This window comes from Triturus cristatus, chromosome 6, assembly GCF_964204655.1.
Source record: "Triturus cristatus chromosome 6, aTriCri1.1, whole genome shotgun sequence".
NCBI classification, from domain to species: Eukaryota; Metazoa; Chordata; class Amphibia; order Caudata; family Salamandridae; genus Triturus; species Triturus cristatus.
The window spans coordinates 98,197,103-98,221,147 of NC_140589.1; the positions used below are offsets into that span (position 1 = coordinate 98,197,103).

The following is a 24,045-nucleotide window of genomic DNA, read 5'->3' on the forward strand; positions in this document are numbered from 1 at the left end:
CTCTGCCTATACTGCGGGAAGAAGGGCCATTTCCTGCGCGAATGCCCGGTGCGCCCGAAGACCGGTAGGCCCCGAACGGGTCAAACAACGGCCAATCTCGTTGAGGGACCGGCGGAAAACCCCCGTGCTTGAAGGAAAGAGGAGGGACGCCTTCAAGCTGTCAGTTCATCCCTTCGCTGGAAGCCGACGTCACCCAGGAACCCGACCATGTGTTTATCACCGCTCAAGTGATGGTTGACGACTGCTCGCTGGAGGTGAGAGCCATGATCGACTCCGGGGTCACAGGATGTTTTATGGATATCGAGGAAGCAGAGAGGCTGCGAATCCCCCTCCGTTCCAAAGACGTCCCCGAAACGGTGTATGCTGTCGACGGCAAGGAGTTGGAATCCGGTCCCATTCGACAGGTCACTCCACCCCTGTGGGTTACAATAGGGAAAGAACACGGAGAGTGGCTCACCCTGAATATCATACAAGCCCCTCGATGCAGGATCATCCTAGGGTTGCCTTGGTTACGGCTGCATGAACCGCATATACATTGGGCAACGAACACGGTTACGTTCGTTTCTCCGTTCTGTCAAACCCGTTGCCGTCTCATGAAGGAACCTCTGGGGAAGGGCGACGGAACCACGCACCATGTGGCCACTGCAGCGGAGAAGGAGGTGGTCCTCCCCGACTGCTATACACCCTATATCGGGGTCTTCGATAAGCAGCAAGCCGAAGAACTACCACCCCATCGGGAATTCGATTGCCGCATTGACCTGGTCCCAGGAGCCAGCGTTCCGTGCAGCCGGGTGTATGCTCTTACCGGTCCAGAAACCTGTCATCTCAAAGAGTACATAGACAAGTACTTGAAGCTGGGATTTATACGCCCCTCCAGCTCTCCGGCGGCGTCCCCCCTGTTTTTTATTCCGAAGGCCAACGGGGAGTTACGTTGCTGCATCGACTACCGTTCCCTCAATGCAATAACCATCAGGAATCAGTATCCCCTACCGCTCATTCCCGTCCTCTTGGAACAAGTCCGGGGAGCACGGATTTACACAAAGTTGGACCTTCGAGGGGCGTACCATCTGGTTCGGGTACGCGCGGGGGATGAGTGGAAAACAGCGTTCAAGACCCGATTCGGCCTCTTCGAGTACTTAGTGATGCCGTTCGGCCTCTGCAACGCCCCGGCCGCTTTCCAATACTTCCTCAACGAAGTATTGAGGGACTATCTGGACAAATACGTCGTGGTCTATATCGACGATATTTTGATCTTTTCGTCGGATCCCAAGGACCACGAAGAGCACGTACGATCCGTGCTGGGAGCCCTGGAACGACACCGACTATTCTGCAAACTCACAAAATGTGAGTTCCACGTAACCACCGTGGAGTTCCTTGGCGTCCTGCTCACCCCCGAAGGGCAGATCATGACCGACCAGAAGGTCAAAGCCGTGGCCGAGTGGCCTCAACCGACCTCGGTGAAAGACGTGCAGAGCTTCCTCGGCTTCGCGAACTTTTACCGGAGGTTTATCCAACATTTTTCCCAAACGGTAACCCCGTTAACCAAGCTAACCCATAAGGGAACGCCCTTCCTGTGGTCACCAGAAGCCCAGACGGCATTCGAGCAGCTCAAGACAGCGTTTACCTCCGCGCCCGTCCTTCGCCATGCCCAACCAGAGCTACCGTTCCTGGTGGAAGCCGACGCGTCAGACGAAGCAGTGGGAGCTGTTCTTTCCCAGCGCCAGCAGGATACAGGGCTGCTCCATCCAGTGGCCTTCATGTCCAGGAAACTGAGCCCGGCCGAGCTCAACTACACCATCGCGGAGAAAGAACTGCTCGCCATACGCGAAGCCTTCCTGGAGTGGCGGCATTGGTTAATGGGGGCTCGTCATCAGGTGACCGTCTACACGGACCATCGCAATCTGCAATTCTTACGGTCAGCCCGCCACCTGTCGCCAAGGCAAAAGAGATGGACGCTCTTTTTTGCTGAGTATCATTTCGTGGTGACTTATCGTCCCGGGGCATTGAACAGAAAAGCCGACGCTCTCTCACGCCAAAATCCTCCATGTCTCCCTACGGTGTCTCCCGAGCAATCCATTCTCGCTCCGGATCAGGTCATAGGTAGTCTAAAGACCGAATCCTTTCTGCAGGGGGTAAAGAAAGGTATCCAAACCTTCACCTGGTCATCGTGGTTACGAAGCCACAAGGAATGGCGTCTTTTCCAGGGTATCCCCTTGTGGGGGTCCCGGGTATTAGTCCCCACATTACAACTCCGAAAGCTCGTCTTCTCATGGTGCCATGAAGTACCCAGCGCGGGGCACATGGGAGGGACAAAAACCCTGGAGAGGGTGTTGAGACAGTTTTGGTGGCCTACTGTCCGACCTGATGTGTTGCTATGGGTGAAGAGATGTGCGGTTTGTGCCCAGATGAAACCCGACCATCAGCGACAACAAGGACTGCTGATGCCACTTCCGACCCCGATGAATCCCTGGGAACGGATTTCCATAGACTTCGTGGTGGGGCTGCCGAAGGACCAGGGATGTACCGCCATTATTGTTGTCATTGACTATCTCACAAAGATGGGCCATTTCATCGCCTGTAAACAAGTCCCCTCGGCAGGGGTATTGGCGTCCCTCCTGTTGAGACACGTGGTGCGACTTCATGGACTCCCGATGGGGATCGTCTCGGATAGGGGATCGCAGTTTACTGCCCGGTTCTGGAGGGTGTGGTGTGAGCAGCTCGGCATCCATTCCTCCCTGTCCACGAGCTTCCACCCCCAGACGGATGGGCAGACAGAGCGACTCAACCAAACCCTGAAACAATACCTGCGTTGCTACGCCGCTAAAGCGGCGGACTCTTGGGTTGATTTGCTCTGGGTGGCCGAGGTGGCGTATAATAATGCACAACATTCCTCAACACACCACACTCCATTCTTTCTTGCTTCCGGGTTCCACCCCCGCTTTGTTCCCTTCATTCTCCCCAGGGAGGCGGTGTCCCTTCCTGATTTGCAGACAAGACTCAGCACCATACACACTGCTCTCAAACAGGCCAGGGCCAGCTTGAGGGTAGCGAAGACTCGCTATAAAGCCCAGGCCGACAAACGGCGGAGACCCGCACCGGTGTATCGCAAGGGGGAGAAGGTATGGTTGTCCACGAAAAACATCCGCTTCCGCTATCCGTGTTTTTCACCCAAAGTACATTGGACCATACCCGGTGGTGCGACATGTGAACCCGGTGGCGGTGCTACTGCGGTTGCCCCCGCATCTGCGCATCCATCCTGTGTTCCACGTGTCGTTGCTGAAACCCTCTCTGTGCCCGGTGAAGAAGCCCCCTGCGCCTGTCTGGGTACATCACGAGCAGGAGTACGTCGTTCGCCGTGTTCTGGATTCCAAACTGGTGAGGGGCAAGCTCTGGTATCTTTTGGCCTGGAAGGGATACGGCCCCGAGGAGAACTCATGGGAGCCGGCGACGTCGGTACACGCGGCCAGACTGGTGGCGGCCTTCCACCGCTGTTCGCCCTCCAAGCCCGGAGGCTCCGGCGGTCCGGTGGCCGGGGTGAAGAGGGGTGTGCTGTCATGATTCAGGGGCCGACGGCGCTGCTCCGAGGATAAGGACTCCAAATCCCAGCAGCCCCCGCGGCCACCCGCCGGAAGAAACGTCATCGCCCCCGGTCAAGTATAAGAGGCGCGGCAATCTGGTAGGCGGGGCCAATGATTCCCGTTCGAACTAGTGAATCCCAACGGCTACGACCAAACGCCCGCATCGTCCCGCAATTCCCTGTCTTCCATCCAGCCGGTGACCCGACGTGGATATCTCGACAACTGATCTCTCGACGACCCTGAGGAGGTAAGCAGGCTGCGGTTTTCCCGGCGCGCCTCTGCAGATCCTGAGGCACTATCTGCTCCTCCAGACTTCCCGGCGCTCCTCCGCCCCTGGATTTCCCGGGCGTGAGTGGCAGCGCCACCTACTTCTGCGGACCTCCCGGCGCTCCTCCGCCCCAGGACCTCGGGGCGTGAGTGGCAGCGCCACCCGCTCTCACAGACCTCCAGGCGCTCCTCCGCCTCCCGGATTCCCAGGCGTGAGTGGCAGCGCCCCCGACACTTCCGACGCTAACCTCAAGCAGCAGCGGCTCCTGCGCTCCTCCGCCCCCGGAGTTCCTGGGCGTGAGTGGCAGCGCCTGAGTCCGCAGGCTGTCTCAAGCCTTTCCTTGCGCCTCCCCGTGAAGGAACGAGGAGCGCGAGCGAGACCTTCTCTCTCTCTGCGTCCCATCCGTGAATTAACGGAGTGGGACTCACAGAGAGCTGCCATAGGGAAGACAGAAACCCCAGGTAGGGGGAAGAACGAGTTGGGGGTGTGGGGGAGGTAGAGAGGAGCCTGTGGCTTAACCCGTCTTCTTGTTTCTTCCAGGTCTCTCCCCTGCTGTCCCTTCCCGACCTTCCCTCGCCCACCTGTCTCCTCGTCCGAGAGTATTTTCACGTGCACCGGACAGGGGTCGGATGGGCGGGGGGCCCACACATAGCATCAACGTGATCCTGAGGAGAAGAAGCACTGGGACCACGACAATACAACCCTTTAATGACAATTTGTATTTTTTTGGCAACAAAATGATTTTCGTGAATCAAAAGGTCTCGCAATAAAGCATAAAAAGCTTTGGATCTGAGTAGCCGCTCTTAAGGAACGTTTGCCACTCACACATGTTATACATACGTTGGGCCATCAGTGTGTGGAGCACACCATTGGCAATTCCTTGACTGATGAGGCCGCCATATGCGTAGTAGCCACATGCTCAGTAGCAGCAATTACTAGGTCTATGACTAAAATTGATGATGACATTTTGGTGGCTATTGCCGCTACAAAGAAGGGAACGCAGTTTCCCCAGGGATTCCCTCCGCATTACACTTATCGCTTAACGCCGGATGAAATTCCATTGGTAACCATTCCATCAGTTGGTGATTGTTTGATTCCCAATGAGGACCGTAGACTTTCTTTGATTGTGGCTGCTCATGAAGGTATGGCTTCTGCACATGCTGGAGTGGCAGCGTCTATTTCGCTTTTACATCAACGTTTTTGGTGGCGTGGCTTATACCAGCAAACGCGCAAATATGTTCTTTCCTGTGACATTTGTCAACAGATTAAACCTTCTACAGTTTCACGACCACCTCATATTCAGCTTTTCATTTCAAATCAACCGTTTGATTTTATTTATCTTGATCACTGCGGTCCTTTTATGTCGGACAATGCGTTCAAATATATTTTGGTTGCAGTGGATTGGTGCACTTGATTCCGTTGGTTTTATCCACAACGCAGTGCTGATGCTTGAACTATTATAAAAGATTTGCGTGTCTTTGTAGGGACATTTGCCTGTGGCACCTTCCATTTATACCAAGGTCCGTCTTGTGCCTATAAGGCTTACCGGGATGCGATGAAGTCTGTGGGGGTGCAGGTGCAATTCTCGTCTCCATATCGGCCTGAGGGCAATTCTGTTGTAGAGCAGATAAACTGTGACTTAAAGCAATCTTTGATGGCAAGGGTACTAGGTACAGGTCGAGGCTGGTTGACTCATCTATATGGAGTCCAACATGCACTTAATAATCTCCCTAGAAGATCTCTGGGTGGGTGGACCCCGTACCAAATGCTCTTTGGCATTAAAATGTATGTGCCAGACCTTGATGATCTAGATCAGAGTTCTTCAAACTGTGGGTCGCGCCCCCCTGGGGGGGCACGGCACCATCCTACAGGGGGGGGCGCGCACTCCACTCTAATTTACCTTTGTTCCCTGTCACAGGTCTTTAGAGAACTCCGGTATGGTTTGAGGGAGGAGGGAGGGGAAATAGACAGGGCACGAAGTGCCCATGCTTTTATTATGTGCACATAATAAAAGCATGGGCACTTCGTGCCCTGTCTATTTCCCCTCCCTCCTCCCTCAAACCATACCGGAGTTCTCTAAAGACCTGTGACAGGGAACAAAGGTAAATTAGAGTGGAGTGCGCGCCCCCCCCTGTAGGATGGTGCCGTGCCCCCCCAGGGGGGCGCGACCCACAGTTTGAAGAACTCTGATCTAGATCATCAAGGTCTGGCACATACATTTTAATGCCAAAGAGCATTTGGTACGGGGTCCACCCACCCAGAGATCTTCTAGGGAGATTATTAAGTGCATGTTGGACTCCATATAGATGAGTCAACCAGCCTCGACCTGTACCTAGTACCCTTGCCATCAAAGATTGCTTTAAGTCACAGTTTATCTGCTCTACAACAGAATTAACCCCCAGGTGGGGGTTAATTCATTCAGCTTCAGCTGCAGTGAGGAGGCAGGAAATCTCCTCTGCTAAAACTGAAGGTAAACGAACAGACAGCCTTCACATTTGATATTATAAGTAGAGGAGACTCCTAGCCTCGCACTGCAGCTGAAATGCTTGTCTGATCGTTTGCTTTCAGTTTAAGCAGAGGAGACATCCTGCCTCTCACTGCAGCTGAAGCATTTCAGCTCTATGAATTAACCCCCTCCTGGGAGGGTTAGTGCTTCCCAGAAAGGAGACAAAGTATCTAAACAGGCAGGCGCGCAAAATGCCAGCCAGCCATGTGTTCTTTTAAACAGACTGCAAATTGCTTGTCTGTAAATAAAGAAGCATGTTCCCTTTTATCAGCCATAGATTATTCAGGCAGCCCTAGAACACAAGTAAAAGTTATTTCTATTTATATTTGCTGTTCAAAGTATGCATGGACAAGTACTGACAAAACAGCTTTAGGTGACTGCTTATTTTTGTACCGCATGGGACATCAAAATAATGAGCTGGCAATCCTAATCACAAGACCTGGAGTTTGTTGCAGGATCACCACATTTATTTCCTCCACCCTGATCCCTGGTTACTGTCATATCAGCAATAGTTTAACACATTTGAAACCCTATGCTGCCGTCAATAACATTCTGAGTTACTTCAAGTGTCTGGGAATGCAGCTTGCATTCAGACAACTCGCTTCTCATTTTCGCTGTTCACTTTCACGCTCACCCTGCACTCACACTGATCCCGATACACTCACGCCATTCACCCACTTACCCTGCACTCACAGTGATCACTCTGCACTCACAATGCACTTGCACTGTTCACCCTGTACCTCACCCTGCAATCACACAAGCACACTACTCAACCTGCGCTCAAGTGACACTTCACTTACCTGTCCACCTCACTGCTCAATCTGCAATCTCATTCAAATAAGCCCACCACTAACCATACATTCATTCGTCCCACTCTGCACTTATATCTGCAACCAAATTCATATGGTCACCTCGCTCACCCTGCTGTCACTCCTCTTACCCTACTCGCAAACTGTCGCATGGCTGTACTGAACAGGGGCCCCCAAAATTGTTTTGGCCCAGGGCACCCAAAATCCTTAACATGTCCCTGCCACCACAAAGTCTGTCAGACAACATTGCTCTGAAGTAAAATTACAACAGCATTCATTTATTATTAGTTCTATTTTTTTTTTTAACATAAGCCCGACGTGTCCTTAACCCCAACTGCTTCAGGCAAGCAACTTATCATACCACTAAGGAATTCTCAATTAGGTGTTCGTTCAACGCCCTCTCTGTGGACTTTCAACTTTGTCTTCGGGTCCATAAGAGGTTGGTGGGCAATTATCCCATTATAATGCTGCCTAAAACAGTTGTTAATGATTTCCAGAGAAGATTTGTTTCTCGTGTACCAGCTCTGAGCTAGGGAGTGCTGACAACACTGTCTCCCTTACAGTCCCTGTCTTGGCTGAAAATGTCTGCAGAATATTCAGCTTTGAGATAAAATGCTATCAAAACTCTTGCTTTTCAGCTCGTCCTATTTATGTGAGATTGGGTTCTCAGCACTTGCGGTATTAAAGACTAGGGGGCAGAATTACAAGCGCCCTGCACCACCAGTACGTCTCTTTTCGTGACGTACTGGTGGCGCAGGGGGCTCCTCCATATTTACAAGGACGGGAAAAGCCACCCTGCTTGACTTTTCCTCTCCTTGTAAATACGGCCCCTTCACACGCAGCACTTTGTGTTGAAGGGTTGTTCCATGGGTATTGCTGTGGGTGTTCCCACGCAACACCCATGGAACAAGATACATCTCCAGATTTACGAGGAATCGTAAATCTGGAAATGCGTCTGAATGCTATGCCACCCTAGAGGTGGCTTAGGGAGGCGCAACGAGGAGAAATGTTTTTATTTCTCCTCGTTTTTCCCTCTTTCAATGCGTGTTGCATTCTACAGCATGCACTGAAAGAGGGAAATGCCTGTAGTGATTGTTTATGTGCAGGAAGGTGCCCCTTCCTGCACAAAAACAATCTCCCCACGACGCAGGCATTCTTGCACCATGGTGCAAGGATGCCTATGCCAGCACATGGCTGCAGTTTGTGCACCAGCGCAGGGGGAAGCACAGAGATGCATCATATTCTTGTAAATATGTCGCATCCCTGTGCTTCGGAAGTGCCACAGCGTGGCGTAGCCAAAGGGTTTGCGGTGCCACATTGCGGCACTTCCTTGTAAATCTGCCCCTGAATGTAGAGCACTACCTGAGGATGGCAGTAGCAAAAATCCATCCAAAGATTGACCGTCTCTGAAAAACAGGCACACCTGTCATATTTATGTTGGTGGTATTATTATCAATCTATGTCATGTATAAAACAATTTGCGCACATTTTATCTTGAAAAGTGGTGTTTTGAGCTGTGTAATAAGCCTCTGTCATTTTACCACACCCACTCACAAACCTGCAGTTTACTAAACACTCTTATTGTATTGAACATTATTTGCTGGTTATGCCCGGAATATGCGCGTGGCGGTCGATTCCAGAAATTTCTGTCAGGTGGTGGGGGGGCCCAACATCTAAAAAAATTCAGCTGGGGGGGCTCAACCTACACAAGTTTGAAGGCCTCTGATCTAGACGTTGTGGCGGCTGCCGCAACATTTGATGTAGATAACCATTGTACTATGTTACAGAGTCTACAAAAGAATTGGGACGCTCTTGCAACAGCTCATTTGCCTTCATCCACGGATCCTGCAGTGCTGATCCCGGTTTCTGGCTGGCTTTCTAAAGTTGGTGATCTAGTCCGAGAAAAGGTGGAGAATAAGAAAGAATTTGGTGCATCGTACCGGGCACCAGTTCCAGTCCTTGGTTTAAAAGGCACCCGTACTGTGATCTTAGCTCTGCTACCTGGTAGGAAGGAGAATCCTTTTGTTTCCATTGAACATGGCAAGCCGTCTGTTCGATACTCAATAGTATGCCTACAAGCATTCCGCGGAGGGATGTTTCTCTTCATACAATGCATTTTGCTTCCTCAAATTCTCCCCAAGTCCTGGCAGGGGAGATGGAGACTTCAATTGATTTGTTGCCAATTTTGCCTTCTACATTTGCAACTGTGGAAAATTAGTATGCTACCCCAACGGTTGAAATTATAGTTGACATTCCTGATAGTACAATTTATTCTCCTTCCAATGAAGAACAGCCCCCATTGTTTCAGCTCAAATCCAGTGGTTACTATATGGACCGAGATAACTTACTTCAGATACATCTAAATTTGTCTTCATCTGTGGCAGGACTGCCTACACGGATTTGTGATTTCATCTCCTGGTTAAAAAGAACTTACCTGGTCCTGCCATGGACATACTTCTGGATTGTTTTGTTGATGATTATCCTCTTCATGTGGATTGGCTTAGTGGCTGTCTTTTTCCTTTTGATTAATGGCCACTACTTACCTGAATGCTCTGCTGTAGACTTAGATGACAGAGTTCTGGTCCCACATACTTCATCTCATAGAATGAAACGCGATCAAGCCCTAGTTAACATTTCAGCTTTCCCAGTCGCTGATGGCATCGTTTGGGATAAAGTACCATTTGGTGTATATGGTCCTATGGAAATCTTACAAATTCTATATGTCTTCCGAGTTTCTTTGGGTAATGTTGTTTTACCTGGAATGCACTCCAACGATTGGGATGTCAACGCTGTTTACTCACTGTTTTCTGATTTACAATATTACACTGCAGTTGATACTGAAAATTTGTATTTAAATTCTGCAAATTATGCACATTTGTTTTGCTACCAACATTATGGCCATCATTTTTTGCACAAGACCAGTACTCAGAGATTGCAATTTAATTACACGCAATGGGAGCATAGCCCAACACCTTTTAAGGGGAGTTCAATAACACAGAAAAGGAAGTTTACATATTATAGTTACAATTTATCGGATCCAAAGTCCTATTTATGCAAATTAAATATGACCACCCGCAACAAATACATGCTTACCCACACTAAATTGATTTGTTCCTCATCCTTCATAACCGAGTTGTCCCTGAAAGGTTATGATTATTGGAAGGACACGGTTGATTTGAAGTCTATCTGGGGAACAAAAAATTGGCAGGTCCAGGGTATTGAGTCCTTGCATCATGCATGTTTAATACCGTCTACTAATTTTTTTAAATCAGACGGTTCAGCAAACCACCTGTTTCGGTTTGGCCACTACTAAAAATGTAAATACTCCATCAATTCCATTCCTGGCTGACACATGGCATACACATACCAACTACACTATTGAGGACTTAACTGCTATGTTTCAAAACAGTACTCTTAATTCATCTGCTATTGACCCTTGGGGTTGGTTGCAGTGGCCCACGAACACGAATGCCCGTCATTTACCCTTTATAAATGCCACGACAGTGTTCACTCAAAGTAGACCTGACCCTCGTTACCCCCAGTCTCATACAGTTACCACATATTCTGTTTGTAAATTGTATCAACAATGGTTGGAACATTCCTCCCTGTCGTCTGTGATACAACATCTTTCCCTTTTGTCGGGTGACATTGATCTTGCTGATTTTCTTTTAGGGCCAAAATCCCCTCCCACTAAACGTTTTGTTTATGCAGCATATAATGAGTTTTGGAAACTGTCCCAAATGGAAACAGCATCACGCTTACGTCAAATTGATCAGGATAACTTAGAAAAAGTTCTTGCCATGGTTGATAACAGTATAAACACTGTCTTCATGTAAATATACTTTGGATAATATTGTATCATCTGTTATTGCCATTGTTCAGAATGAAGTGTCTACATTGTTTCATGGTCAGAATCAATTGTGTTCTGTTATGCAATTTGGTTGGACACTGCAAACACTTAAAAATGGGAGAGTACCATGGGATTACCTGAATGCTTCCACACTGTTTTTACCATTCAATTTGACAGATAAACAATAACTTATGTCAATGAAAGATGATACATATACTATGTTAACATTGAGAAACTAGAACACTTACCATTTTCAGTGGCGGAAACTGATTAAGCAGTGGGGTTAATACATGGGGTAATTTCCTGGCCCATCTCACTTTTCCAGTTTTCAGTTTGCATGAAACACTATCCTGTAGGTACATATGAGCCACTTGGAAGCAGTTATATTTATGAATTATGGTCATTACCGTTCACATTTCGTTATCAGCATGTGTACAAGGATTTTTTCCTTACTGGGGATTATGATGATTCTACAGTCGGACACTCCCTTGTCTGTAAACAAGTAAAACTGCACGGCACCTGCAACGTTTTGGCCCCTAATTTGATTTGTTTCTTAAAGGGGACCCCGGTACCAGCTACTTTTCCCACACTCGCTCTGCTTTCCAATGGCAGTTATCTTATCCTGAATAACCAAAACTGCTGCGCCTTAAGAGCCGGCATCCTGTATAGAGTAACAGTTTCCCAACGTGTTACATGTTTCAGCAATGTCCTGTTTCCACCCCCCACACGGGATTGTAGATAGTTCGCTGTTGCCTTACATTCCAACTTTGAAAACAGATTTCAATAAGCTAAGCAGAATCAAAGCGCAATTGTTCCAACAAGAAGTGACTCCCACATCGGCTCGTGGGACCATCGAATTGCAGGTGGCGAGAACATCAAGTGAAATTCAGTCATTGCTAAACATGAATCTCCCCCTACATTTTGGAGAATTGATTCACCAAATATTTAATGCCTCTGATACAGCAGACCTGGCCCACTTTTTTAAGGTCGTGGGCTCCCGCCTTGTCACCTCGTTTCATACTATTTTTGGAGTAATCTCAGGTTTTATTCATTTTATTTTTTCCAGCGTATTCGGAGGGTTTCCCCTGCTGCTCCTCTTGGTTTGTGGAGTTCTGTTACTTCTACTGCTGCTCCGTAATGGCTCGACTTATGGTACTACCAAGACGGGACTAGCTGTGGCTGTACCATGATCGGATGCGGCAGCTTTTTGGTATGAGGCCGTTAGAAGCTCTTAACATCGACTATTGGCTGACCTTCCGTTATGCCTACTACCTGCGTGCAACCTATGTTCTACTGCCTCTGGTGCCCTTTTCAATGGGCCCTGGATGTCTGTCTCTCCAATACGTCACATGCTGCCCTGGATTGTGAACTTTTGATGGGTCCGTTGATGGCCCATGACAAGGACTGTTCTATGGGTAGGCGCTTTGTGTACGATCTTACACTTGGACCATTGGCAGACTTGATTACCTGTGCTCGTGCACAGCGCCTCTTGGATCAGAGTTTCATCTAAGTTAATGCAGGTTGCCCTGAAATGCTCCTGACTACCTCTGGATATGAGGAGCATGTCTTCGTTCGAATTGCTTAATTGGATGGGATATCTTTTTAGTATTGAAGATTCTGTCAGCTTATTAGAGCTTATGGCGTTCCACTTCTCCCGCAAAGTTTTTGACCCAGATGAGACGCTGTGAATGGATGTCGTATTGAGTATTGAAATTATTTTTTTCTTCTCTTCATTCGACTTTAGTTTTCAGTCCACCACGACTCCACTGGATTTGAATAGCTCTTTGGCCTTTCAACGAGACACTTTGGGCCCGATTCACAGAACTAACTTAAGACAAAATCCTAAACTTACTACCATTTTGGTATTCACAGAAGGCACTTACTCATTTTGGTATTCACAGAAGGCACTTACTCATTTCGGTATTCACAGAAGTTAGGAGTCCTAACTTTAGGACTCCTAAATGCCTTCTGTGAATACCGAAAGTCTTAAAATTAGGATTTTTCGCAGTTTAGTAGTAGTATAGTTAGGACTCCTAACTTTAGGACTCCTAAATGCCTTCTGTGAATACCGAAAGTCTTAAAATTAGGAGTTTTCTCAATTTAGTAGTCCTAAGTCTAAATTTAGGACTACTAAATTGAGAAAAATCCTAATTTTTAAGACTTTTGGTATTCACAGAAGGCATTTAGGAGTCCTAAAGTTAGGAGTCCTAACTATACTACTACTAAACTGAGAAAAATCCTAATTTTAAGGCTTTCGGTATTCACAGAAGGCATTTAGGAGTCCTAAAGTTAGGAGTCCTAAACTTAGGACTACTAAATTGAGAAAAATCCTAATTTTAAGACTTTCGGTATTCACAGAAGGCATTTAGGAGTCCTAAAGTTAGGAGTCCTAACTATACTACTACTAAACTGAGAAAAATCCTAATTTTAAGGCTTTCGGTATTCACAGAAGGCATTTAGGAGACCTAAAGTTAGGACTCCTAACTTCTGTGAATACCGAAATGAGTAAGTGCCTTCTGTGAATACCAAAATGAGTGAGTGCCTTCTGTGAATACGAAAATGGTAGTCAGTTTAGGATTTTGTCTTAAGTTAGTTCTGTGAATCGGGCCCGGAGCCTCTGCTTACCTCTGATTTCTATTTTAGTCCAGGGCTACCAACCTGACCAAGGGGAGGGTGTCGCATGGAGCATGGGGACATTGTCGTCTTCTCTAAGTCATCATGAGTACGCTGCAGATTGTCCGCTGCTTTGCACACGTTACTACACAAGTTTATTTTGCAAATGTCTCTTTTGCCGTTTTCACATGAGAACCTATCGCTGTGTTCACACTCTGCAGGTTCCTAGGATTTAGTCTGAACATTGTGAGCAAGGTCGAACAACAATGCCCCTTGTTATTCCGTTCTGGTCAGGCCATAGCACCTAGACAAAGCATTCTGATGCAGCTGTTGTTTGGAAATATGTTCTTTGGTCTTATTGGAATATACGAATAGGTAGCCCACAATTGGAGAGGGACCTTTCCAGGGAGAAGAGCAAGACAGCACTTATGATGTAGATCTACCATCTATAGACTGAGGTACAGGGTCTTCAGATAACACCCAGAGATCTTCTAATATATAATCATTCTGCTTCTATACAAGGGAAGGGAGATAATGTTACACTGTCTTTTTATAAAGACAGCTCCTTTCATGATTTACAGACTAATTGCTATGCTTACCATATTTGTGTTATGCATTTTCCTGCTTATTGTGGCACGTATACTTCATATTAGAGCAAGTTAGTTAAAATAAATATTTTAAACTTGTTCGTGTCTCTGTCAGATCTTATTGTGGACAAGTACAAGAGTGTGAGCGAAAGGGTGTGTCTTGTACCCGTGATTACTGAGAGAGTCAAGAGTGTTGTGTTCTGGGGTGTCTAATCACTTGTTTCTCTGGAAATGCGTAGGAGAGCAAGTGAGACACTATAGCTAGTCGGTCCTGGGCACATGGGTATTAAGGTGGTAGTATGACTCAGTCCCTATGCACTAAGGCCCCATAATCCTACGCATAGTTCTGTGTTTGTGCAGAATCCCTACAACAATAACACCCATAACACCCCACTCTAGTCCACGACACTAGACTCTATGACACTCCACTCCGTGCCACTCATCTATACGCCACTAACTTTTAGTCATGCTGAACAGCTGCCAAGCTGGTGTACAACATGACTAAAACATATTGGCAACGCCAATAGCACTTACATAGGTGAGGACTATTGGCTTTGCTAATACTTGTGTTAACAAGTTGAGTTTCCTTGGCAGTTAAACACAGACACCACAACAAAATAAGGCCCCAATATGGGGGTGGCGTTGAAGGATTACACTTAAAAATGCCAACAGTTCACTCAGCGACTTTGTGAGCCCCTGATCCTCAGTCTGAGGGGATGAGGGGGAGAAAGGAGTCCATGTGGAGGCTGCTGGCACTGCCCTCCCTATAACTACACATACCCTTTTCAATGGGGGACTGTCCAATCAGTGTTTATTGAGGTGACAGATAGCACCGACTCAGTTCTCACTGCTGCTTTATGGGTGTTACAGTCCACAGGCCTGTTCATGTTGCTAGTGGCCAGACTGTTTAGAACTACAATCTCTAAATAGCTTCCGAGGAATGCTTTGATGGGCAATTGAAAAAGCGTGCAGTCATGGCAGTCTGCAAGCTCAGATGAAACAGACACTGATCGTGTACCCAGCGAGGGAGAACATCAGAACACAAAGGGGCACATGGGTGTCATACCGCACTTCTAGGGGCAGACTGAACATATGCAAGGCCATCCAGTGTAAAAGGAGCTCACTCTCACTGCCAACTGCTCACAACACAGCACTGGTCAGACAGAGGTTTTATCTGTGTTTTTTTCAGACAAATGTGTACCAAGCAATCCAAAACTGAATTACTGCATTAACTATATTCACAAATATTGTTTCCTAATCCTTCACATATGCAATGGATTAGACCAAACTGTGACTTTGTTTCCTTCCATAAACATTGTTTTTCAAAGTATATGGACATCAACAACATTTAAATATGCCAAGCAGACTGCCCCCTTGGAGGTCAGCCTTGGTAAGCAAATCCCTGAAAGTAGCACTACTAGCCTGTTACCTGAGAGCTCTAGAAGTTTGCACTGTGTATCTGTTGCATTATTTCTCTTCAGGTGTGGTGCCTCTGTGGGAAAAGCTTTGTGAACAAAGTCAGAGAAGTCCAGTGATAAGCAAGCTAAATACCTACAATAACACCTTTTCTGGTAGAGGCTCTATCTAACCATAGATTCCTCACCTTAGAGTATTCCCCAGGCATCAGACTGGATCCAGAAAATCTTGAGCAGTACCTCTGCTGCACACCAGAAGGTGGCATTGTTTGGCTCTGCATCAGCGTTGTCCGTGTTGGAAGTGACTTGCACGGTGTCTATTTAGGCACCACCACGGCATAGTGATGTCAGTTTCTTTCATGACTATTTCCACACCAAAAATGCAGAGCCATGACTGAATGGTGTATGACCAGTGTGCAGAAATGAACAGTAGCTTCAGGGTGATAAGCCCATTTCACAGAGCAGAAAAGATGGGAGGATACATGAGGGTCTGTGGTTAGATAGAGTCTCTACCAGAAAGCGTATTATGCATTGTTCTTCTGATAGAGATTTCTAACCACATATTGCTCAACCTAGAATAGATACCCAAGCAATACCTCCCTCAAAGTGAGTCTGCGCACTGACTCACACCAGGAAGTTCTGGAGGACTAAACAGGCAAAATGTCCTTCCCAACGGCCCTGACTGTCCAATCAGTAGTACTTTGTGAATGTGTGGGGGATGCCTATGTAGCAGCTTGGCAGATGCCCAGGGCAGGAATTCTGCATGCTAACACAGTAGTAGCTGGCTTGGCCTTATTGGCATGGTCCCGCAAGCCCTCAAGAGCCTGGTTCTTAGCCAGCGCGTAGCAAATCTTAAAGCAAAGTACAATCCATCATGAGATGGTTCTGTTCTGCACAGCCTTGCCTTTTCTTGCTCCTGTGAATACGATACAGAGCTGTCTGTGCACCCTGTGGTCTTTGGTATGATCATTCTAAAAAGACAGACCTCTTTTTGGATCCAGACATTGGAGCATTTCCTCATCCTTAGAATGATGGGTTAGAGAGAGAAATGTCAGCAACATGATTGTTTAGCCATCTTGGAATGGAGTCACTACCTTCAAAAGAAAGGAGGCTGGAGTACAAAGAAACAGTTTGTCCGGGGAGAAGATGGTGATGAACTGAAGAGCTTGAAGGGCACTGACCATCCTGCCTGATGTAATGGCCAGTAGAAAAACCATTTTATGGGTCAGAAGTCACAGAGAACAGCTATGTAGGGGCTCGAATTGGGAGCCCATAGGAAATGTCAGGACTAAATTAAGGTCCCACTTAGGCATGAAGAAAGAGATAGGAGAGAATAAATGTTGCAAACCTCTAAGGAATGTGTCACAATGGGAGACTTCATCATTGAGGGCTGATCCGGCAACTGCAAACAAGCCAAGGGCCAGAAAGATAACCCTTAACTGTGCCCAAGGCAAGTACTTGTCAGGCTAAGGACAGCACAAACAGAAATGCTTATCTTTGGGAACAAGAACTCCCCCTGGGACTCCTACTGGTAGCCAGCAGAGCTTTGTCGATCTCCATCACCCACCAACTGTGCACGTAACCTGGGGATCATATTGGGTTTCAAATTCAACATGGCTGCACAAATGAAAGCAGTTTGCTTGTCCTGCTTCTACATGCTATGCATCCTCTGAAAAATCTTCAGATGGATTCCCAAGAGCATCAGACGTACTGTCACTCAAGTCCTTATCACCAGCAGACTTGACTATGGAATGTCGCTGTACACCGGAATCCCCAACCACCTCCTCCACTGACTCCAGACAATCCAGATCCCTGCTGCCAGACCTGTCCTGGACCTCCCTCGGCACACCCACATAACGCCTCACCTCAGAGATCTCCACCGGCTGCCGATACACAAATGCTGCCAATTGAAACTCCTCTCACATGCATGCAAGGTGCTGCACAACATTAGATCAACATACCTCAGCCATCGCCTCTGCTGCCATCAGCACACCAGTTATCTCCACTGTGCCTTTCTCTCTTATACATACACCCCTTATCCACAAAAGCAGAACAGGAGGCCTAGCTCTCTCATACCTAGCACCTAAAATGTGGAACAGCCTCCCACTATACTTAAGGGCTTCCTCCTCCCTTCTCGAATTCTGCAAGAAACTGAAAGCCTGGCTCTTTAACTAAGACCCCGAAGACGACCTTCACACCAGCTCCAGGACCTGGATACCCCTCGGATGATAACTTGAGCTTTACAATTCCAGGTAACATAACACAACACAATTAACACAATCAATAACTCCTCCGATAAGGAGGCAGAAAGTTGGTCAACAATACTGGAGGAACACCAGTCCACAAATTTGTCCCAACTGCAGTCATATTCAGTTGCCTGTTGGGGACGCTTGGCTGCCAAGATGAGATCACAAATCTCGGTAGGAAGATCAAAAACATTCAACTGTCACCGCTAAATCTCCATGCATGAAGGTGGAGTTCAGGATACTAAATTCTCCTCGCCTGACATTGCTGACATTGTGTGTTCTCGTTGGTGGAGATTAGATGGAGCCAAGGTTCTCTGCATTTTCAGACGAGACCTTGGCCTGATCCCGGGCACCACAGGCAAACCAGGCTGACGCGAAGCTGATCTACGCCATCTAATGGCATGCAGAAGTACTGCATGCAGTCTGACGACTGGGAATATTCTAAGGTGAAGAATTTAGAGTTAGAAGTCTCTATCAGAAATGAACATATGACCGGAGTGCTCTACTAGCCTTACAGCTTGTTCCTTGGAGAACAGACACATTCTCTTGCATCATGTAGTTTGTAGGAGTGCCTCATACAATGTATCACGTGACCTTCTGTGATTGACTCGAATTGTATAAAGATTTCTTGTGTGCTGCCATGTACATATTATATGCAACCAGCATTATTTAAAAGTGGCATATTATCAACGGCCAGCGATAATTATCACTGGCCGTGCTTAGCGATAATAAAATTAGGCTATCTCCAGAATTCATCGCCCTGGTAGCGCGTTATTAACAACGCATTTCTCCAGGGCGATAAAAATTCCAGAGATAGCGAGGTTATTGCCCTTTTGCAGGGAGCATCGCTTTTTTTCCAGCGATGTTCCCTGAAAAACGGCGATAACCTTGCTGATACGACCCACAGGGTCGCATCGGCATAATCCACCCCCTATGTTAGGGATGGCTTAGTCTGGATTTTAGCAGATGTTAGATTTTGGCGAAAACGACCGTTTTCGCCAAAATCTAACGTCTGCTAAAATCATGTGGGCTGCCTTGTAAATATCGCGATGTAAACATCAGCGATATTTGCAAGGTAGTCCATCTGGGGTACGCCCAGTAACGCCCACTTTGCATCTCATTGGAGATGCAAAGGGAGGTGTTGGGAAAAAGGGTGCTAACATGCGATTATGCAAGCCAAAAAGCGGAGATAAAGCCCTTGTAAATATGCCCCAAATTTATTCAGCATATTGAACAAGTACTGAATTATCTCAAAAAGCACAACGTTCACTAACTAAAACTAAAGAAAAGAGTAAGTAGTCATAATCTTTCTGTATAGCCCTTAAGTCTGCACCTCTGCCTTTCTAAGAACTGCAAATAACAGTTGCTACTATTAACCAATTTGCTAACCTCAGAAGAATTATAGGCCACAATGGGAGGGCCAGAATTCTAAGTTATGACCTACACATCACCCCATGCTTCAGCAGTGAGCCTTTAATTAACTGAACCCTACTACTGATGGAACCTCTAGGGCGGAATGCTTAGGCCTCACTTTTCTTGGGTAGACCACCCACCCCTTCCTCCCCACAACTTCCTAGGGGAGGCCGGCCTTATTTAACATTTTTGCATTATTTCCTTAGCTCCGCTCAAGAAATGCCAGGAAAACGTGCAACTTTTCACAAAAATCTTTGAAAAATGTGCAGTAAAATGCACCGCTTTGACACCAAATGAAAAAACATTTTTAGGAAGTTTCAGGGCATTCTAGTAATTTCAGAGGCATTTGGGGGAGATTCAATGTGGGGAGAGGGGTATTTTTCCCTGGCTGCTCCCGTGACTTCGCCTGTACTTACCGACGGACGCTTCCATTCCACCCCCTTTACCGTGGGGGAGTCCGGATCCAGTTCATTATAGCCAATGGAGGCGGCTACAGGGGGGAATTCGGGGTCCTCGAAGAGGGTGCCGCTCTTCAGACACTGCTGCTTCAGGCTCTCGTAGTCCTGGTTCAGGTGCTTGATGGCGTTGCTGTGCTCGCCGGCCCCGCCCGGCTTCAGACGGTCGCCCTTCAGCTTAGCGATGATCGCGGCAATCTCCGCCATGTTGTCACCGCTGAGGAGAGTGAAGAACGGAGAATGGGCGCTTAACTCTGGTGAAATGGAAGTGGAGGGCTAAGGCCACATGTGGTATATATATAAGAGGAGGAAATACATAAAACAAATGCATACTTACATATGATAATCAGTGCTAGGCGTGGGGGGGGGGGGGGGGGGGGAACAAACAAAGTCTTAATCACAGCACAGCAAACAAACCACACGAGGTGTGCTCTCCAAGATTGGGCAGGGACCCAGGCGCACCACTAACAGTTCTCTCTCTAGACTGGAACGCAAGCAACCTGGACCAATTGGTGTCAAGCTATACACGGCTGACGAGCCCCCATCAGGGGTAACCGTTCTTAGTTCAGTGGGTTGGAATGATACCCCGAGCGATTACCGGTGATGAGACTTAGTGCAAGCATTCCTCCCATCGCCTTTTGTGTGTTTGACTTACCCACTGGGTACCTACCCAGGGCCGGACTGGGAACTCAAAGCAGCCCTGGTAATTTTGACCGACCAGCTCCCGCGGGCTCAGGGGGTGCAAGTGCGAGGCACTGCTGCTTTTGTTACTGGGGGACAATATTGCAGCACTTGTGCAAAACCGCCCCACACCCTTCCAGCTTCCTGGGGAAACGCCAAATGCCTGGTATGGTCAGTCAGGCCCTGTACACAGATGTGCTTCACACTGCTCTGCAGCGCTGCAACAAGACCCAGCAGAATTATGGAACACCTGGGTCGGAACCAGGCCGGGTCTCGTGTGGTACCAACGCCATTACTGTTCAAATACACAAAAAGATCTGTAAATCTTTGAGCCTTACCCCTATTGTGGTGCAAGAGCCATGACTTCACTAAGGTTCGACTTCATTCTTTCCATTGACTGTTGTGGTGCAGTAACTAGTGTGCTAGTGTACAAGGAGACCCTGAGAATGGTGTCCACTGCTTGCACTGGAGCTGTAAGCACTGTGTACAAAGTGTACAAGTAGACCTGCGAATCACGGTGTTTACCCCATATAGTGATGCAGTAGCCACTGGTGTACTAGTGTGCAAGGAGACCCTGTGAGTCATTGTGTCTACTCTCTGCTGTTGTGCAATAAACATTGATGTGCTAATGTTGGAGATCCTGGGAGTCATCGTGCAACCATCTGTAGTGGTGCAGCAACTACTGGCATACAAGTGAACTAGAATCCAATGAGTCATTGTGTCCACTCTCTGCTGTTGTGCAGTAATCATTGATGTGCCAGTGTAGGAGATCCTGGTAGCCATTGTGTCAACCATCTGTAGTGGTGCAGGAACTACTGGCACACACGTGGACTAGAAGACCCAATGATTCATTGTGTCCACTCTCTGCTGTTGTGCAGTAATCATTGATGTGCCAGTGTAGGAGATACTGGCAGCTATTGTGTCAACCATCTGTAGTGGTGCAGGAACTACTGGTGCACACGTGGACTAGAAGACCCCATGAGTCATTGTGTCCACTCTCTGCTGTTGTGCAGTAATCATTGATGTGCCAGTGTAGGAGATACTGGCAGCTATTGTGTCAACCATCTGTAGTGGTGCAGGAACTACTGACACGCAAGTGTAGTAGGAGACCCCGTGAGTCATTGTGTCCACTCTCTGCTGTGGTGTAGTAACCACTGGTGTACTAGTAAAATCTCTGAATCATCATGTCCACCTCTTAGTGGTGCCGGAACCACCGGTGCATGAATGTACTCAGAGCCATAGTGAATCATTATGTCAATCTCTGGTGGTGAAAGAACTAGAACAGTGATTTATTAGGAGACCCCAGCAATCATGGTGTCCCCCCTCTAGTGTGGTGCTGTAATCACTGGTGGACATGACAATTCATGGGGTTTGATAGTTGTGAGAAGTTGACCTGGCATATGCTGGTCACTAGTTATAGTGGCCACCTTGCACCAGTCCAATTCGACTCTTATGGTAGATGGATTCAAGACAACCTTTTAAAGAAAGCTATCCTAGTGGTAGCTGTGGAGAGCAACCTTCAGGCTAAGTCTCAGAGGAATGTAAAGCAGCTTGTTTTACCTTATAATCTCTTGAATTACCACATGAAAGGACACCACACAGGTATATATATCAAATATATATGTATTTATTTCTAGACACACTCTACTAATCTCTTTATGAGATTAGAAGTCAGGAACACATTCAAATATCAACGTTTCACAATAAGTTAAGCACAAATATGGCTGGGGCCCTAGGGGCGTACCAGACCATATACTAAAAAAGAGGTTTAGGAAAGTCGACTTGCAAGGGGACAAGGCCTAGGGCCTGTAGAATCACTGGGGCTTCACTAATCCACCCAAGGCAGGTAAGTAAGAGACCCACAGGAGACGCGTGCAGAGGGAGAACACAGCCACGGGTTCCCTATTGATTTCAATGGAGCAAGTCGCGGTTGGATTTTTAAAGTTTTAGGGTACTTCGAGGAAGTCTACAAGCAAGCAACTTACAAGGTAAGTAATTCGAGGGCCAACACACACTAGGGCACCGGAGTGCACGAGTTACCTCACCCAGGGAAGCCGGGTGCATAGGTGTCTTTTGGTGTTTTCTATGGAAGCCGATGAAGATTTGCTGCCTGCGAAGTCTGTGGAAGTGTCCGGTGGAATCCAAGGCTGGATTCAAGATGAAGATGACCTGAAAGCAGAAGGTACAGTATTCACAGTCACTTGCCAGTGACCCGGGACCAGGAAGATGGTTGCCAACGGAAGTTGGGTGATTTCAGGTGATCAAGGGTGTTTTGACTCTTCAGCCACGAGGTCCATGAGGCATCGACAATGACCAGGAGCTGGATTCGACTGTCCCACGATGTCTGCAGCTTACTGAGGTGTCGGCAACCGGTTTGGCGCCAACAAGCATTGGCAACAGCAAGTCTCGTGGAAAGTGAATAAAGTCAGCGGTGCAGATCAGCAAGGTCTGAGGGACTCACCCAGCAAGGGTAAGTGAGGGCAGGCCTGGAGCAACCAGGGGAGCCCTTTGGTTTGATGAGAAAGTCTTCAGGGGACCCACAAGCCAACGGGCAAGGGATCGCGAAGACGCCTCATGAGGAAATGCTTTACAGGAGCCCACGGTCCCTCGGGACGGGGTAGGCCTCTGATTTTTGGTGCACAACCTGCTGGAGGCTTGGGCCATAAATGGTCCAATGCACAAGTTCATAGAACGTCGTGAAGGGGTTGCACTCGACAATAGTGCACAGTACCCGGGTATTGCTGTTCCTCATCACTCGTGGGGTCCACTCGCCACAGTTTTGCTGGGGACTCACAATGGCCGTTGAGAAGTCAGGAAATCCACTTCCGGGGCTGCAGGGACTTCGGACTCCAGCGGGAGTGGGAAAGTTTGCGACCATTGATTCAAGTTTTTGGTGCCTGCCAAGCAGGGGAGTCACTCCTTGACTCCAAGGGAGATTCTTTCAAAAGTAGTGGAACGTCGAAGGGCCAGGATTCTTCTCATAGAGCGTCGTCCAGGGATATCTGATTTGCAATGGCAAGGTTTCCCTATCTTATACTAAAGGTAGGGGAGGGACTAGCTCTATGACGACTCCTCTGGGAGGGTCAGGGTAGGGGGTGGTTACACCCACTTCCCTTTTTCCAGTTTCGCGCCAGAGCAGGGACAAGTAGCCCCTGAACTGGTTTGAGCTGGCATATGCACAGAGGAGCCTACTGCTCCCCCAGTGCAGGACTTCAAAGCACTCTAGGAGTTCACCCACCCAGCCCCAATACACTAAATCCTGTCTGGAAGGTAGTGACACCTCCCTGTGACAGGATGCCTATTGTTGGGCCTCCTCCACTGCGAGTTTCAGTCAGCAGCAGGAGGGCAGCCCAGTGTCTGTGCTGGTGGCATCCAGTTTGTGATGCCAGGGCTCTTTCAGATTTCTACCGTGTTACCACAGTAGGTACATGTCGTCCCCTCTAGAAGGGTGGGATCATACTCCCACACCAGTTACTGGTGTGGGGGTATGATTCCAAGCTGTTTGACACCAAACACGACATGTTTTGATGCAGTCATTCCAAAGTTAGCATTTACCAGGAGGTTATAATGCACTTAAGAGTATATGGTTTAACCGCATTCACAAGCAGCCACAGAGAATAGACT

General features: G+C 47.8%; 1 protein-coding gene across 1 annotated transcript in view; it reads right to left on the reverse strand.

Annotated features, from left to right (window-relative positions):
- Positions 1-20,004, reverse strand: part of LOC146813824 (calpain-1 catalytic subunit-like) — a 400,682-nt gene extending 380,678 nt beyond the window's left edge. Inside the window, exon 1 of the mRNA XM_085610280.1 lies at positions 19,702-20,004. Within this exon, the coding sequence (XP_085466406.1) occupies positions 19,702-19,947 (246 nt within the window). The 5' untranslated portion in view covers positions 19,948-20,004. The remainder of the gene's footprint in view (positions 1-19,701) is intronic.
- Positions 20,005-24,045: the final 4,041 nt, after the last annotated feature.